The 16,406-nt window shown below is 58.7% G+C and overlaps 1 protein-coding gene across 14 annotated transcripts in view; it reads left to right on the top strand.

The window, feature by feature from the left end:
• The window catches only part of ATP2B2 (ATPase plasma membrane Ca2+ transporting 2), a 114,865-nt gene that overhangs the window by 95,081 nt on the left and 3,378 nt on the right, over positions 1-16,406 (top strand). For 11 of the 14 annotated variants that reach the window (XM_075550479.1, XM_075550475.1, XM_075550480.1 and 8 more), the window contains 4 exons: positions 3,601-3,814; positions 5,136-5,347; positions 5,451-5,558; positions 7,862-8,044. In XM_075550479.1, the coding sequence (XP_075406594.1) occupies positions 3,601-3,814; positions 5,136-5,347; positions 5,451-5,558; positions 7,862-8,044 (717 nt within the window). Of the gene's footprint in view, positions 1-3,600; positions 3,815-5,135; positions 5,348-5,450; positions 5,559-7,861; positions 8,045-9,736; positions 9,824-16,406 lie in introns of all 14 variants that reach the window. The other 3 variants (XM_075550476.1, XM_075550472.1, XM_075550466.1) reach the window with 2 other exon arrangements.

Here is a 16,406-nt window from a genome sequence, read left to right as displayed (position 1 = left end):
GGTAGCCTCCTGAGCATAGACACATACACTCTCAGCAAAAGCCTAGCCAAGAGTCTAACGAAATACCAAAATAACCAGAAATGGAACTCACAGCAGGTACGAAATTTAGTTCCACATCGAGAAACAATGTATCCCAGCTGAAGAAAACAATGGCCACACCACGTGAAACCTCAATGCAACACCCTTTCCTGATGAAAACACTCAATATACATAGGAGGGCAATTTCTAAACATTATTAAGGGCATGTATACAAAACCAGCAATTGGTACCCATGGAAACAGAAGTCAAGGTGCATGGTATTGGGTAGATGTGCTGTGCAAGGCCTCTTTAAAGTGTTGAAAGGCAAGGGTGGGTTTTTTTTGTTTGTTTTTTGAGGACTCAAGGTGTGCCCCACCCCAGCCATGAAGTTTCCAATCACCTGGCTTCAACAAGGGAGCTCAGAGGTGAATCCATGCATTGGAATGACGGTGCTGGCCAAAAGCATGCAAAGTGCCATGGACTGCCCAGAGAACCCGCAGATGGTTAAAGGAAATGTAACATCTGTACAAATATGCCTGATACCGCAGATGTACGGATTGGTCCAAGAGTTGTAAGAGCCCCCAATAAAATGATCCTTTCATTTAAAAAAGAACCATCAGCCCTGTCTTGGAAGAAGTGCAGCCAGCATGCTCCTCAGAGGCCAGGACGGCGAGACTTCATCCCAGGACCTCGGCTGTGATCAGGAGAGGCCAGTCCCTGGGGAAGGGCATCCTGCTTGGATGGACACGGCAGTGTCTGCAGCGTGGACTCAAACAAAAAGCACTTGCGCACTTGTGAGGACGATGCGGCCCGGCGGCGGCTCAGGAGTCCGACTGCACCTAGCAACCACGCAGACAAAACCAAGGGGCAAGATCCGTCTCTGGGAGGACTGAAACGGGAGCCAGACAGGATGCCTTTGTGGCCACCGCTTGTCAGGACCCCACACAGAAAACGCCAAAGACTCACAGGACATGGAACATGTTCAAGACGGACCAGAGACCTCTGTAAATTCTGAAACTATAAAAAACGGGGACAAACTTAGGGACCTCCAACACAGCATCATACACCCTGAAGCAGGGATGGGAGCCTCCTCTCCGCCGTGAGCCATCTGGGTACTTATCACATTGCTCTCAGGCTGCTGGTCACGTATTTCATGGGCTCCCATCACGTGACGGAGATGTGTGCTGTTAGCTGGTGCAGATGGCTTCATAGGCCCTAATGGCCAGGCATGCCCCACCCCTGCCATCACGCAGGACTCAAGCTGCACAAACCAGAGGACCAGGCCCTCCTGGAACAAAGGGCTTCACCAGGAGAGTGGAAAGAGGATCCACAGATCGGGGCGTGGCCTTGTGGCCAGGGCATATTGGACACAGGACTAGTCTCTAAAGCAGTGGTTCTCAACCTTCCTAATGCTGCGACCCTTTAATACAGTTCCTCATGGTGACCCCCCAACCATAAAATTATCTTCATTGCTGCTTCATCACTGTCATTTTGCTACTGTTATGAATCGGGTCACCCCTGTGAAAGGGTAGTAGGACCGCTCCAAAGGGGTCACGACCCACAGGTTGAGAACCACTGCTCAAAGCTTCCGAAAAGCATCCACAACACAAAAAGACAGATGATCCAGTTTGCACAGGGGCAGGGGACACTCCACCAAAGAAGACATTCAGGACGTAAAGCTCATGGTCATTAGTCATTAAAGATATGCGCACCAAAGCAATAGAATATCACCTCATGGCCGCATTAACTCAGGAGGCAAAAACAAAACAAAAACTGACGTCTAGTTGATTCCGGCTCAGTGATCCTACAGGACAGAGTAGAACCGCCCCTGGGATTTCTGAGGCTGTGAACCTCCTGCTCCAGCCACCCACCTCCTGGTGATCTGCCCCATGTGCCACCGGCTGTCCCACGCGGGCTTCCTCGGGCATCGATAACACAGACCAAAACTCAGAAAACAGCCAATGCTTGTGAGGTGTGGAGGGGCCCTCAAACACTGCTGGGAGACGGAGGGGGGGGGTGGGGGCAGCGTAACATGGTCACCCTCGGGGTGACACTGAGACACTCCTTGGATGCAGGAGGAGGCGACAGAGCATAAGAAGATCAGCACAGGAAGAAACAGGGGTGTCCAAGAGTTAAAGGCAGCCACCTGATACTGCTCTGTACTCGGCCCTGAAACGACGGTCCCGACCATCACCTGGGAGTGGGTCACAGCCTGCGAGCTGGACAGGTGTGGGAAGGATGGGCAGACAGAGGACTTCTATGTGTGTATTCACATGTCCCGCAGACGCAGCTACAAACGTCACAGAGCACACGGAGGCAAAGTCGTGAAGGCTTCTTAGACCTCACTGACCACCTCCAGGGAAAGAGCCACTGCGGCAAACATCCACAAGACAGTGTTTTCCATCCAGCCGACTTGAGGGAGTGGCAGCTGGGGCCTTTCACCTGAAGGTGCAGTGATCGATCTTTCCCTTCTGGAGCCAAGAAGAATGAAGGAAGTCACAGTCACGTGGGAACAAGAAGTCCCAAGATGAACGGACACCAGCCTGAGCCTCCAGGCCCCTGGGACCAGAAGCACCAGATGGTGCCCGGCCAGCGCTGCCATCCACGGTGAAAGGAGGCCCAGGAGAAGGCCTGGATAGACTGGGAGGAACATGTGGGGCACAACTCACAGCCGTGATGAAAGACCAGGCGTGCTAGTCTGATGGGGACAAACGGAACCCCTTAGTCAGCTCCCCCTCCCCCAAGCCTGCAGGTGCGAGGATCAGTTTTTCAGCCCGACAGCAGATGGCCCACACTCAACCGTTCTCGATCCAGATTTGCCCCAGGGGTACAACTCGGAAGACTGGGAGGTTTAGGAGCCGAGGCGGAATGGAAGCGGGAACCCTGGGAAGGACACCGTCACACTTTGAGGATGGAAACAGGTGTCCCGATCATTGAACGGAAATTGAATTCTCCCCGTGAACCTTACCAGCCCGCCACCCCCCAGCTCTGAATCACGATAAAGTTTGTCATCGTCATTTTAAGACACAGACAAGAGGGCGTGTCGAGAAATGACAGCTTCTCGTTCTGATTGGTGTATAGAATCGATGTGTCTATGGCTGTGTGGCAATGCCTTCTGACTGACTCGTGCAGAATCGTTTTTGTTCAGTAAGGTGGGTGGCAAGAGGAGGAGAGAAGGGAGTGGTGAGGAGTGGGGAGAAGGGGGTCATGGGGACTGGGTGTTTAGGATAGAGAGACTTGGGGCACTGAGCGTTGCAAGCATGGAGGTATCAGACAGAGTAAGGCCGGGAAAGAGGGACTGAAGTGTGATGCTCATGCTGAGGGGCAGGAGGACATTCCAGCCACAGAAGCTGGTGGGGAGGAAGAGAGACAGACGGCCAACAGACCTGGAGGGCTCAATGCTCTCCTCCGAAGGGAAGACAGTGTGAGGTGGTCAGACCTGGGCTGCTTGTAAGACACCTCCCCCCTGTGCACTCAGGGCCCTGGCTGGCAATGCCAGCCTAAGGCTTCCAGATGTCTCTGTATGCGGCGGGAGGAGAGGTGGCCAGTTGTGACAGCACCCTGCATGCCTGCTGTCCCCAGGACTCGCCCCTGAAGGCCGTGCAGATGCTCTGGGTGAACCTCATCATGGACACGTTCGCCTCGCTGGCACTAGCCACGGAGCCACCCACGGAGACCCTGCTCCTCCGGAAGCCGTACGGCCGCAACAAGCCCCTGATCTCTCGCACCATGATGAAGAACATCCTGGGTCATGCCGTCTACCAGCTCACCCTCATCTTCACCCTGCTCTTTGTGGGTGAGTCCCCGCCCAGCATCCTGTGCTCACAGGCAGACTGCTGTCTGGCCCCCAGGGGGAGTTTAAGCTTAGGGAGGTCAAGGCCACACAGAGGATCAGGGGCAAAGCCAGAGGGCCTGCCCCTTCTGAGTTTGGCAGCCAGCAAAGTCTGTGCCTGGTCACTGGTGAGGAGGCAACCCCCCTACCACTGAGATCCATGCTCTGTCTGCATGTCTATCAGGTAAGGCACGGGTATCCTGGCCCCTGTCGGGATCCCGAGGCTCTGAGGCAGGTGGCGCTCACCTCCTCTGACCCAGCACAGCACCTTCTCATGGATACTGCTTGGAGAAGCACCGCTCAGTCAAGTCACATCTGCTATACCCGCTGGGCACTCCTGTGCGCCACCTTGTCAGGCCTCACCCCACAGTAAGGAGGGGGCAAGGCAGGGATGTGAGGACCTGCCCAGAGGCACCCAGGTCATGGGTCCCCTGGCACTGCATCCTTCAGGCAGATGCTCAGAGATGACCCAGGTACAGCTTCCCCCTGGTCTCAGACGAGGAAGCAGGCTACAGAGAGGGGAAGGGGCCAGCCAATGATCACACAACAGGCCAAGGCCAGGGCACCGTCCCAGCATGGCCCTCATGCTTCGCCTGTTTCCTCCTGTGCCTCAAGTTACACTTTCAACACCACAGGCACCTACCCTCAGGGCCAAGGTGGCAGTGGGGCACAGACACGGAGCACGTTCTTTCTGCAGAAGTGCTGGAACTGAAATGTAGAACCATTGTGAACGTGAACTAGAGGTGGCAGAGAGGCCACTGCAGCGGGGACTTGGGAGAGGCGGGCAGAGAGAGTTCCCAGGTCAGGTGCTAGGGTCCCCGGTCACCGTGATCTCAGAAAACCTCACAAGCTCTCCCCAAACCAGGTCACTAGACTTTGCAGAAGGGGGCCCGGCCAGGCAGTTGCCCATGCTGCAGCCCAGGGGCCACCCTGCCCTCAGCACAGCTCTGTGTGGAGGGCCTGCCCAGTTGGGTGGGTGGGTGGGGGCAGCTTGACCTGGAAGCCCCACACTCAATGCAGGCCTTCAGAGCTCCTGCAACACCCCTTGAGCTTCCTGGAGTCCCAATAGGGCCACACCCAGCAGCCGGAGCCAGCCCTTTCTGGGGAGCCCAGAGCCGGCTTCAATCCCAGCATTCTGGGTTCAGGGCCCTGCCCTCCCAGGGGGTTTGTGACCTGGGAGCATGCCCACCTTTGCCCTATGTCGACAGCCCAAGGTCCTTCTCCCACTCCCACCACCCCACCCGGTGCAAGCCTGCCCAGCACAGCCCTGCCCCTGGCTTGTCAGGCGAGAAGATGTTCCAGATCGACAGCGGGAGGAACGCACCGCTGCACTCACCGCCCTCGGAGCACTACACCATCATCTTCAACACCTTCGTCATGATGCAGCTCTTCAACGAGATCAACGCCCGCAAGATTCACGGCGAGCGCAACGTCTTCGACGGCATCTTCCGCAACCCCATCTTCTGCACCATCGTCCTGGGCACCTTCGCCATCCAGGTAGCTGCCGCCGCCCCGCACTCCGCCGCCCGCCCTCGCGGCTGTAAGGGAGGCCTGCACGACCTCTGACCCCGGCCCCTCTCCGCTGCCCTCTGACCTCCAGATCGTGATCGTGCAGTTCGGTGGGAAGCCGTTCAGCTGCTCGCCGCTGCAGCTGGACCAGTGGATGTGGTGCATCTTCATCGGGCTGGGAGAGCTCGTCTGGGGGCAGGTACGTCGTGGCCAGGACGCAGTGGGGACCAAAGGAAACCTGCTGCCAAAGCTGCCACCAGAATTCAAGAGCCAGGAGCGCTCAGCTCAGCCTGGGCCTCGGTGTCTGGACTCTGGGCATCTGGGCAGGGCCCAGAGCGGCACCTGTGGGTACCGGTGCCCTGTGGTGGTTTGGTTCCCCCAGCACTGCCTTTGACTTACTATTCCCTTTCCACGGGCCCAGGCGGTGTCGTGGTTACACATCAGGCTTCGATCCCCATGGTCGGCAGTTCAAAAGCCATCAGCGGTCCCGAGAGAGACAGACAGGGCTTTCTGCTCCTGTAAACCAAACTGTCCCAGCCTGGGAGACCCAGCGGGGTTGCTGTGAGTTAATTTCAAAAGGCAACAACATCATTGGCTTGACTGGGAAATTAATATCGCTTTTAACTAGAGGCTGACAGAGAGAGGAATCTACTGAGAGCATTGTGAGTGTGTGTGGGCAGAATGCCTGCCAAGGTTCCCAGGCTGAATGAAGCCTGCAGTCCGTGTTGCCATGCCGATTAGTCAGGGGTGTGAAGGAGCTATGCCCACGGAGCAGACTGATCCTGGCTCAGTCAGATGCCTCAGACTGCCAGCAGAGGGATGGCCTCTGCAGCTTCTCCCCACCCCTTCCAGCTGCACAGGGCACCGCCCTGAGGTTCCAGGGTGCCCAGTGGTGAAACACCCTGCTGCTCACCAGAAGGCCAGCAGGGGGTATCCACCCCGGGGTCACTCAGAAGAAAGGCCTGGTGATTTACTTCCAAAAGGCCAGAGCCATTGATATTCCTCCGGAGCATTCACGTCTGGCACTCACTGGATCACCGTGAGTCAGAATCCACTTGACAGTGCCTGCGTCAGGGCAGCCATCCAAAACCCCCACAAGTTTGGGGGACATTAGTCTAGGTGTTCTCTAGGGGCCCTTCCAGCTTGGACCCCAACAATTCACTGCTAGGTCCCCTTTCCCTACTTTTGCCCAAGTTCCAGACTCACTCAGCCCTACCTCAGACCGCTTGAAGCCACCTGCCCCAGGAGAAAGGCCCAGAGCCTGTCCCAGAACCAAGGGGTCTTCTTATCAAGGTATCCCGTCTGCCTAGGATACTTCTGGGCCATCAGCCTGTCCCAGGGCAAGAATGGGAAGGCTTTTTCGTGCCCCCCAAAGGACCTTCTTTTCACCCCAATTCTATCCCCCTCGGGGTGTGGTTTGTCTTTCATAGGAAACTGTACCTGGCCACACACTGCGGTTAGAAAGTTAATGCTGCAAAAGAAGCAAAACTGCCGGAGAAGGCCGGGCGGGGTCTGCCCTTCCACAAAGGCAGCATGAGACCAGTCGATAAGGATGTGTAAAGGACAGAATGTGTGTGTTGAGCATACAGATACACATAGACACACACAGATGCACACAGCTACATAACAGTGCTGTCCAGCATGGTAACAAAACGTGCTTCTCCCCTCTTCAAAACGCATACTATAGGGTCTTTTTTAAACTCTGACTTTTCCCTGGCCAGCTGATGAACTAAAGCCCCTTCTCTGGGCACCCTTGAAGCCAGGCTGCCTTTATCCCATTGGTACCCTGAGTCATAGCAGGCTGTCTGTGCCCTCCTGGGGGAGCCCAGCTCAGAATGACCAGGGACAATGGCAGTGGACACCGCAGACCGAAACCCTCAGGAGCCCAGCAGCTGGGTATCCAGGAGCCCCTTCCTGCCCTTTTGGGAACTCTGACATCTGATACCTCAGCTTTGAGACAAGCAGGTCTCTCCAGCCTCGTCCCTAAGGGTAGGCCTGTTAGGGGATGAGGAAGAAGGAGGGCAAGTTTCTCCTGAGCAAACCCAAGGTCCCACAAGACTGACTGTCCTCCGGGCCAATGGCCTCAGGAGGGGGTTTCCTCAATGACCCCCAAGAGACCAGCGGGCCAGGCTGTGTGCAGGGCAGCTCAGACACCCATGTCACTGAGAATCACCCCAGTTCTTCAGAGGGGAGATCGGAGCCCAGGGAAGTCAAATGGCTTAACCAAGGTCACAGGACCAGTAAGGCCAGGGTGTTCAATGCCAGCCACAGACTTCCCATGATGCCCCCCACCATGATGCCCGTGGACGAGTTCACAGGCAAGGTTGTGGGTGGGTGGGTCTGAATGTGTGACAGGAGGTGAAGGGGCAAACTGAAAGGCAATGGTTTCCGGCAGAATGCAGGTCAGGGAGAGGAAAGGAGAGGGTGGGCGCAGGCGCGGGCGCGGGGCAGAAGGCTGGTGTGGGGCCCCTTGCCCAGCCTGACCCCTGAGCTTCCTCCCAGGTCATCGCCACCATCCCGACCAGCAGGCTGAAGTTCCTGAAGGAGGCGGGAAGGCTCACCCAGAAGGAGGAGATCCCCGAGGAGGAACTCAATGAGGACATGGAGGAGATCGACCACGCCGAGAGAGAGCTTCGGCGGGGCCAGATCCTCTGGTTCCGGGGCCTGAATCGAATCCAGACACAGGTATGGGGCCTCTCGGGGCCTGGTTCAGGACTGCCCACCGGAGGGAGGCCGCTCTGGGGAGGGGGCCACCACCAGGCTCCCAGGGTTCTCGCCCTCTCTGCGGCCGTTTCACTTACTCACTCGCCTCACACTCTTGGGCCGTGACCCTTGGCCTGGCCAGGGGCCAGAGGGTGTCACACCCCCGTGATGGTTTGTTTTCTGTGTTTTGGGGTGGGGGGCACCTTTAAGAGGACAGGGAGAGGATGAAGGGGGGGTCTCTGGTGGGGGGTCCTGGGGGACATTGATCAGAATGGAATGAGGCTGTAGACCTCAAGGCCAGAACACAGCCTCGGGCCAAAGTCTGACCCAGTGCTCCTGGGGCCCAAGGGGCCCAGCGGCCGACCTGTCACAGTGAAGCTTTCCTGTGGGCACAAAAGAGACATGCCTGGGTGAGTGCACACATGTGTGTGCACACGCTTTGGGACACACATGAACACACAGGCCACACGCTCTTAGACACACACAGAACACACCTGCTCTGGGACACCCCTGCTCTGGGATACACATGCTGTGGGACACACACATGCACACGCACACGCACATACACGCAGGCCCCCTTGCTCTGACATGAGGGTCCTGTGCCCAGTCACGGTTTCCACAGCTGTGAGATAGGGACAGCAAAGGCTCTGAGACTCCCAGGGGGCTGGCCTCTTGGCTGAGACCATGCGGGAGATCCAGATCCCTGGGGGGGAGGGGGCCCTAGGGGGCTGGGGTGAAGGCAGGGACCAGAGGGAGCCCCTTTGGAAGACTCTGGCTTTGGAGTTGGGGCCATGGGGAACCTTCCCCCAAGGGCAGCTGCTGCCTGTTGCAACCTGGCTCCCTCCAGCCCTGTCCTGTGTGGCCACACCAGCCCGTCCAGCGGCAGGGCCCTCCTCCCAGGGTCTGTGCCTGAGAAGGCAGTGGCCGCACACCCCTGCTCACTGCACAGCTACCCTGGTGCCCCTCACTCTCACGTCCTCCAGGCTGGGGCCGCAAGTCATGCCCACCCAACAGAATGACCCAGTGCTGCCAGCGTCACACTCCGCAGCCCTGGGCCGAGGGAGGGAGGTGTGACCCACCCCCCACGGGGCTAGAGGTGCCTGAATCCTGCTGAGCTACCACAGCTAGGAGTGGGGGGGGTCCCACCCGGGGGCCCCACCCAGAGGTCCCACCCAGAGCTCTCTCCCCTCCTCGGGACAATACCCCAGGGACCCCCACTCTGTGGTGTGCAGGGCAACTCTCAGCCCAGGGTCTGAGTTGCCACACCACCCCACCCCCCGATCGGGGGTCTCCCGAGGGGGTGCAGCCTCCTGTTTGGCTCTCTCTAAGCACGTGCCAGACGCATGGCCACTGGCAGACAGCCCTGCAGGGCGGTGGCGGCATGGTCCCTTTCCAAGGATCAGGGATGGCCCATCTAGAGGGTGCTTGGGACCCCACTGCACAGCTGCCCAGCCATGCCGCTGTGCTCCACTCGGCCTCCCTCCTGCCCACCCCACCCCGCCCCGCCTGGGTCGGCCCACAGACGTGGTCTCCGAGAGCCGTGCAGTGTGTCTGGTGGTCTGTGTCTGACTCTACGTGGCGTTGCTGTCGCCGTGGCTGCGGCTGTCCTGTCGGCTGTGTGGCCGCCGTCTCTGTTCCTGTCCCAACGTGTCTCATTCTCTCCCTCCGTTGCAGATTGAAGTAGTCAATACTTTCAAGAGCGGGGCCTCCTTTCAGGGGGCCCTGCGGAGACAGTCCTCCGTCACCAGCCAGAGCCAGGACGTAGCCAGTCTCTCTAGCCCTAGTCGTGTGTCGTTGTCCAATGCTCTTCCCTCTCCGACCAGCCTTCCTCCTGCTGCAGCTGGGCGTGAGTGTGACCCCCTCCCGCCTCCGCTCCCGGGCGGGCAGGTGGGCAGGGGCAGGGGCACCGAAGGACATGGGGGGCACAGGGGCTGAGGGGTCACAGAGGAGTGCAATTGGCCAGGAGGCTGTAGGCAGTCAGACCAGGCAGAGGCAGTCTAGGGTCAAGGTTCAGAGGTGAATGCCAGTCAGTCAGGGTAGGAAGGGTTGCCACCGGCCAAAAGTCAGAGTCAGGAAGAGAGTCGTGTGCGGACAAGGAGGCTGCCCTGAGCAAATGGCCCCGGCCACCTCGGGGTCGTACAGTCAGGGTGGTATCGGTGTCCCCGTGGGTCGGGCCGGGAAAGTCAGAATGGACGCAGAGGTCACAGGCTCGCACGCAGGCAGGGAGAGGGCTGCAGTTGGTTGAGGGAGATGTTGGGTCTAACTGGAGAAGAGCCAGGTGATTCAGGGTTTCCCAAGTGGCCAGGGAACCCCCATCAACGAACCCTCATCACTGTGGGTCAGAGGTCACCGCCAGTCCCAGGGCCTGGGCCACGACAGAGATCACACAGTCTAGAGCACCCCACCCCCAATAGTTCTCCACCCTCTGCCCTTCCCCACTGTTCCACCCTTCCCTCAGGAGGCAGTGCCAGCTTGCCCGCAGCAGGGGCCCAGGACAGTGCTGGCCCTCCTCTCGCCTCTGTTCCCCCCCCCTCCCAGCAGGGACAAAGCACTGACCCCTCAGGCAGGCCTCAGGCAGACAGCAGAAGCAGGCGCCCTGGGGGGAGCGGTCTCGCCTTCAGCCTTCTTCATCCCCACTTCTTAGCTCATTGCCACACAGGTTACACATACACCCCCACTTCTGGCCTGCCTCTCTCCTCCCCTGTCTGGATCTGTCCGGAACCTCTCCAAGGCCTCAGGCTCCAGAAGGAAGAAGTCTCCGTTTAGCATCTGCCTCCGTTACCTTGTCCCCAGCAAACCACCAGGGAACCCTGGGGGTGCCACGGGCTGCTGGCCATGTGGTGGGTGAGTCAAACCCACCAGCCGCTCTGTGGACGAAGGTGAGACAGTCTGCTCAGGGGAAGACTTCATCGCAGGGACCCTAGGGAGCAGCTCTGCCTCCTCCAAGGGGGGGCGCTTGGCAGCAGAGGATGTGGCTTTTGTTGGGGTCTGTTTGCTGCTTAGTTTCACCATCAGCAAGTTCACGCCTGTGTGTGTCAGAGCAGACCTGCGCTCCACGGGGTTTTCATGAACGATCGTTTTGGGAAGGAGAGCACCAGCCTCTTTGCTGAGCGCCTTCTGGGTGGACTCAAACCTCGTACCTTCAGCTAGTAGCCAACACGGGAGCCAACGGCACCACCGGGGACCCCTCATTCCAACGAGCCCACCCCCAGCCCAGACTACAAGAGAACCCACCAGTTCTGGTGGTCTTCTCAATGGACACAATGCTGTCACTTCTGGCCAGCTCTCCGGGTTTCTAGATGACAGGTAGCCCCAGTGCCCCAGCCCAGGACGGAGCACACGCCACACACATACCCTGCCTCTGGCCAGCAACCATCTCCGGTAGCAACACTCCCCACTCAGCTCTCCGCAGGACCTGGTGCAGGCCACCAAGAGCCCGCTGTGGCTGTGCTCATGTCCCAGACCTTCTGAGATCGCAGGCTGCGGGGAGCAGGGTGGCAGGGAGGGTGCAGAGGGCCTGGGGGGGGGGGGAGAGGCACAGTGATGGCGGCTAGGCCAGCAGGGCGAAGGGGAGGCATGTGTGAGTAGCTCGCATCGAGGCCATGTTTCCGGGAAGTTGGGTCTCGTGGTGGTGTCGTGGTTAGGTGTTGCACTGCAGCCCGTGTGGTCAGGAGTTTGAAACCAACCAGCACCTCTGCGGGAGAAAGACCGCTTTCTACTCTAATGGGCAGTTGTCTCAGGAACCCACCCGGGGTCGCTAGGAGTCAGCATTGACTCGATGGCGGTGAGTTTGGTTTGGGGGTACTTTTAATGCCTCTTGGAGACCACTGCCAGGTCTCCCCTCTCGGTGCCCCTTCAGACGAGAGAGTCATGGCCTTGGAGGGCAGCCTGTGCCCAGCATGCCCAACATAAGCTCAGCGCTGACCTGCTCAGTCTGACCCCTCATCCTGAGGTCCAGGCCTGATCCTCGAGGGATGGCACATTCCTGTAGGCTCCAGCCACCCGGGCCCAGAGACCCTGCACCCCTCTGGCCGTGGGGGCGGGGTCTGAGCAGGAGGAGTCTGGCTTCAGGTGAATGAAGCCTTTGGAAGACCTCCCTGGGGCTAGCGCCCGACTCAGCTAGTGCTGTCTGGAACAAAGAGCCTGGCACTCTTGAGCCCTGGCAACTTCACCCGTATCTTTTCTTTGGGCTCGTTTAGTAAAACAGCCAATGAGGCTGTGGCCCGGACAGGTTGCTTCTCTCTTCAGAGAGATACCCCTTAACTCCCCTTACTTCCTGACTGTGCCCCACTCCTCCAGGTCAGATGAATCCCTGCTGATCCAGAGTGGCCTCACTTTGGACAAGCCTTGGGAATGGAGCCTAGACGGAGGTGTTCCCAATGCTGGCTTAGTCAGCTCTACCCACAATCCTTTGTTCTCTGAGGACACCCCTCCACCAGCTGCCAACCTGCCTTTCCCCCCGCATCCCCTCTATTATAGAAGCCAGATTGGGCTTCTGGGACACCCACACACACACATCTGAGAATAGGGGAGAAGAGAAAGACCCGCCAGCCTCATGGCCAAGGGCACGAGCTCCCAGCGGGGATCGGTTGGGAGCTCCGTGGTTTCGATGTCGACATTCTGGTCAATGCAGTCATAATGCAAACCCCAAGCAACCAACAACACCCCGTGGTTTGTCCTCAGCTGGATTGTCTCCTCTGGCAATGCCAACTCTGCTTAGTCCCCAGGGAGGCCACCGGGCCTCCTAGCCACCAGCAGGGTCCCTTCAGGAGCCACAAGGGCACAGGGAAGGTGGGAAGCAGGTGAGAAGCAGGAAACCTGGTGAGGGAAGAGGGGGGGAGGGAGTTTGAAGTGGGCTACTTGCTGGCCTCCTCTGAGCAGTCTGATTCTTGGAGAGGGTGGTTCTGTTCATGTCCAAGGCGCCACCTGGAGTCTATCCATGTGGTGCAAGTTACCCCCCATTAGCACTTGGACCCACAGAGCTCCCCGCACAGCTGAGACAGGGCAGTGTTATGTGCTTGGAGCTGCCTCTGACACATGCTGGGGTGGGGGGATGCCCACCTCGACAGGGAGAGGGGCCCAGGCAGACCGAGGCACATCATAAACAGGATAATCCCATTGGACAACTCCTAGATTGTTTGGGAGAGAACTAGTCCGCTCTCTGCTTTTCTCCCCGGATTCACTGTAAAAACTCTGGCACACACACACCCATCTCCCCACCGGAGACTTAGTGACACAACCCTCATGCACACCTTGAGTCTCGCTCAGAATTCTCCAGTCGTTCCCACGTGATTTGTTCAGATGAGGATGGGGTTCGCTCCCATTTAACACAGAGGGAGACAGGCTCAGAGGACGACAATGGCTTGGCCAAAATCAGCCTGCAAATGACCAGGAAAAGCTCTAACTGCTGAGCGCCTCAGTTTCCCACCATCCGCTCTGCTTCACAGACGAGCGCGCTGAGCTTGTGCCCACAAGCTGGACTCGTTCAGGAAGCGGGGCCCACACCCACAGCCTGTGGGCAGAGCCAGGCCTACCTCGCTGGTTCAGAAGCCCAGGTTCAGAAGCGGATTTCTTCCTGGCAGGACCTGCAAAGGAGGAACCCTTCCCACTGGGGACAAAGATTGATGTTAGCATTCAGCTCTGTGACCCACCGTTAGGCCTTATTCCCCTACAACGCCTCACCCACCTCGAACCCTCTCTGCACTCAGCCGGTCTGCGGCATGTCCGTGTCCCTCAGTGAAAGCCCTGCCCCCTGTGACTCGACAAACCCAGAGAGAGAGAGAGAGAGCATCCTAACCCCCGCCCTGGACACGCTGCTGGATGCCACAGCCCACCAGACAGGGATTCTCCTGCCCCACACCCTGCAGCTCCTTGGTTCTGGGCCCATCGAGGAACTGGCAGCTCTTAGGGGGAGAAATGGAGGCGGAGGGAAGGACAGCAAGTGGTCTTCGTTGGCGTGGCGTCGTGGTCACTAGCGCAGACTGGGGTTAGGGAGCAGTGGCTTGCTTGTGGGGGGGTGCCCAAAGCTCTCCGCGGTCTCATGTACCATGTGTTTGTTTCCCTAGAGGGCTAGAGAGCCCTGGACGCAGAGTTCAGCAAGAGAGAGTGAAATTAAAAGAGGTTGTGAGTCTTTAACCTTGAGCCTGAAATGAATGTGAATCAACCCCCAGCCTCTTGGCTTCCTTGAAGCCGGGTAAACATTCGAGTATGTCCATCCCAGCCCGTCCTGGGGACCAGCCGCGTCTCCTTGGGTGTAGGCCCCCAACAAGGGGCCCGGGTCCCTCTGCTCCCTGTGTGCCAATGAAACCAAAATGCCTGTGAGTCCATGAATGGGGTCCCGTCCCGTCGTCCCCCTCACTCCCCTGCCCGCCCTCGGGCAGCCTGCGCCCCCAGCTCCCAGCTTTAGGGTCAACAAGGAGGGGAGGTGGAAGAGCTTTTTTTCTTCCCACACTTGTTTCCATTTCAGCCGTGGAGAAAAACGGAAGTGGAGGCTTGCGATGGCCCGGGGCAGGGTGTCTCGTCCCCACAGTCGTGTGCAGAGCAGCCCATCCTCTCTGTTGTCTCCATGCCAGGGGAAGGGGTGGGGCCTGCATCTCAATGTGTGTTGTCCCCTCTGCATCATCTTCAGTCACCTGGCAGGGTCCCGCACCACCCCCTCCCACTGCCACTCCCCCAGTTCCAGCCTCAGAACATCCAAGCACTTCTGACTCCCGTTTTGCAGACTGAAAAGCAGCAGCCCAGGCTTGGGTGCCTTCGTGTGGTTATTTTCACTTAATTAGACGTGTAGCCGCCTACTCCTTAGCAGAGCATCCCAGCAGAGCCGCAAAGAGGCGGTAGAGCCGCTGGGGTGACTGGTGGCGGCAGGAGGCAGCAGGAATGCACACGCAGGGGCCTCCAGGCTCCCAGTGCACAGCACAGCGCAGGGAGAAGCAGAAGGGCTTTCTTAGAACACACGAAGTCAGAGCTGACGGCAGAGACTGAGGAAACAAAAGCTAAACCAAAAGATAGTAACGGCAGTGTGGGTCTTCCACTAGACCCCCCACGGAGGACTGGGAGCAAACTTGGAGTTCTGGCGGCTGTGTGCCCTGAGGCCGGGGCAGGGGTGTGTGGTGGGCCTTACAAGACCCCCCTCTGGACCCACCCAGGCAGCAGTTCAAGTCCTCCTTGACCACCCGCATCCAGAAAACTCACTTCACAGGCCAGGCTTTCCCCACTTGTGTCCCCACAGCACAGCCCCTGAGCAGTTAGCTGACAGCGACAGGGTCGCCACCCCTGTCTCAGCTTCACTCAGGCCTGGGTGTGGGGAAGCACTGCTGAGCCAGCCATGCGACCTGACCTTGGGCACAGGCAGGCAAGGGCTCCCTCCAGGAGATGGCTGGGTGCTGCACGTGTACCCAGCACAAGGGCTGCAGAGAGAAGAAAAGGTGCCATCAGCCCCTTGATATGACAGGGACCCCTCTCTGCACCCAGTGACGCGGGGTAGGGACAGCCACAGTCATGGCCCTTGACCCCACCTGTGTCCAAGCCCCTCACCACCACCCCTATTCTTCAGAGCAAAAGCTGAGTTCCGCCACTTGAAACCCAGAAAACTAACCCACTTGCCACCAAGCCACAGCCGCCCCATCCCCAGCACCCTATCTGGGGCTGGGCTCCCCAGATTGGATTCTGCCCCCTCCCCCCCACCACCGTTTTGTGTTTTCAAAGCACAAACAGGGACTTAACAGCCCCGAGGCCAGCCCGGGGCTCTACGTCTATACTCGAGTGTTTACCTCCTCAATGCATGAAGAACAGAAGCGCTGGGTACCCATGACCTCCGTTCACATTGTCCAGGCTTCCAAGTGTAGCCGCGTGCCCGTTGGTGTGTGCCGTGTGGTCCCGACCCCGCCCCTGGCATGCTCCCACCCTGCGTGCCCCCCGCCCGTGCTCTCTGGCTGCCTCTGCTCTGCACCACCTGGAGCCCTGAGTTGGCTCCGGTTTGCTTCGCTGCTCTGTTTGCCGTCCTTGTCCTCTGTGTGGTCCTCCTGTGTCTGTCTCCTCTCGGCCCGCTCATCCAAGCGCCCCTCCTTCCCCTTCCTCTCCTGTGTGTGGGGCACACTCTGTTCCATGTCGTGTGGTTTCTTAATTTTGTGTGTGTGAGTGTGAGTGTGTTTAATAGCCTCTCCTCCTTCCTACCTGACGCCCACCCAGCCCGGCCCGGCCCCTTCTGCATGGTGGAATCTCTACCCGGGAACTAACCAACCGGGCTCGGTCTCTCCCCAGGTGTGGGTGCCCATGGGAGTGGCCCCTGCTGCCCCTGACCTCCGCTGCCCAGCATCTCAGGGACGATGCTCCCTGCGGCCTCTAA

This window comes from Tenrec ecaudatus, chromosome 5 (assembly GCF_050624435.1).
Source record: "Tenrec ecaudatus isolate mTenEca1 chromosome 5, mTenEca1.hap1, whole genome shotgun sequence".
Classification (NCBI taxonomy): Eukaryota; Metazoa; Chordata; class Mammalia; order Afrosoricida; family Tenrecidae; genus Tenrec; species Tenrec ecaudatus.
The sequence above is the reverse complement of the archived record's forward strand: the minus strand, read 5'-3'. Positions and strand labels throughout refer to the sequence as shown.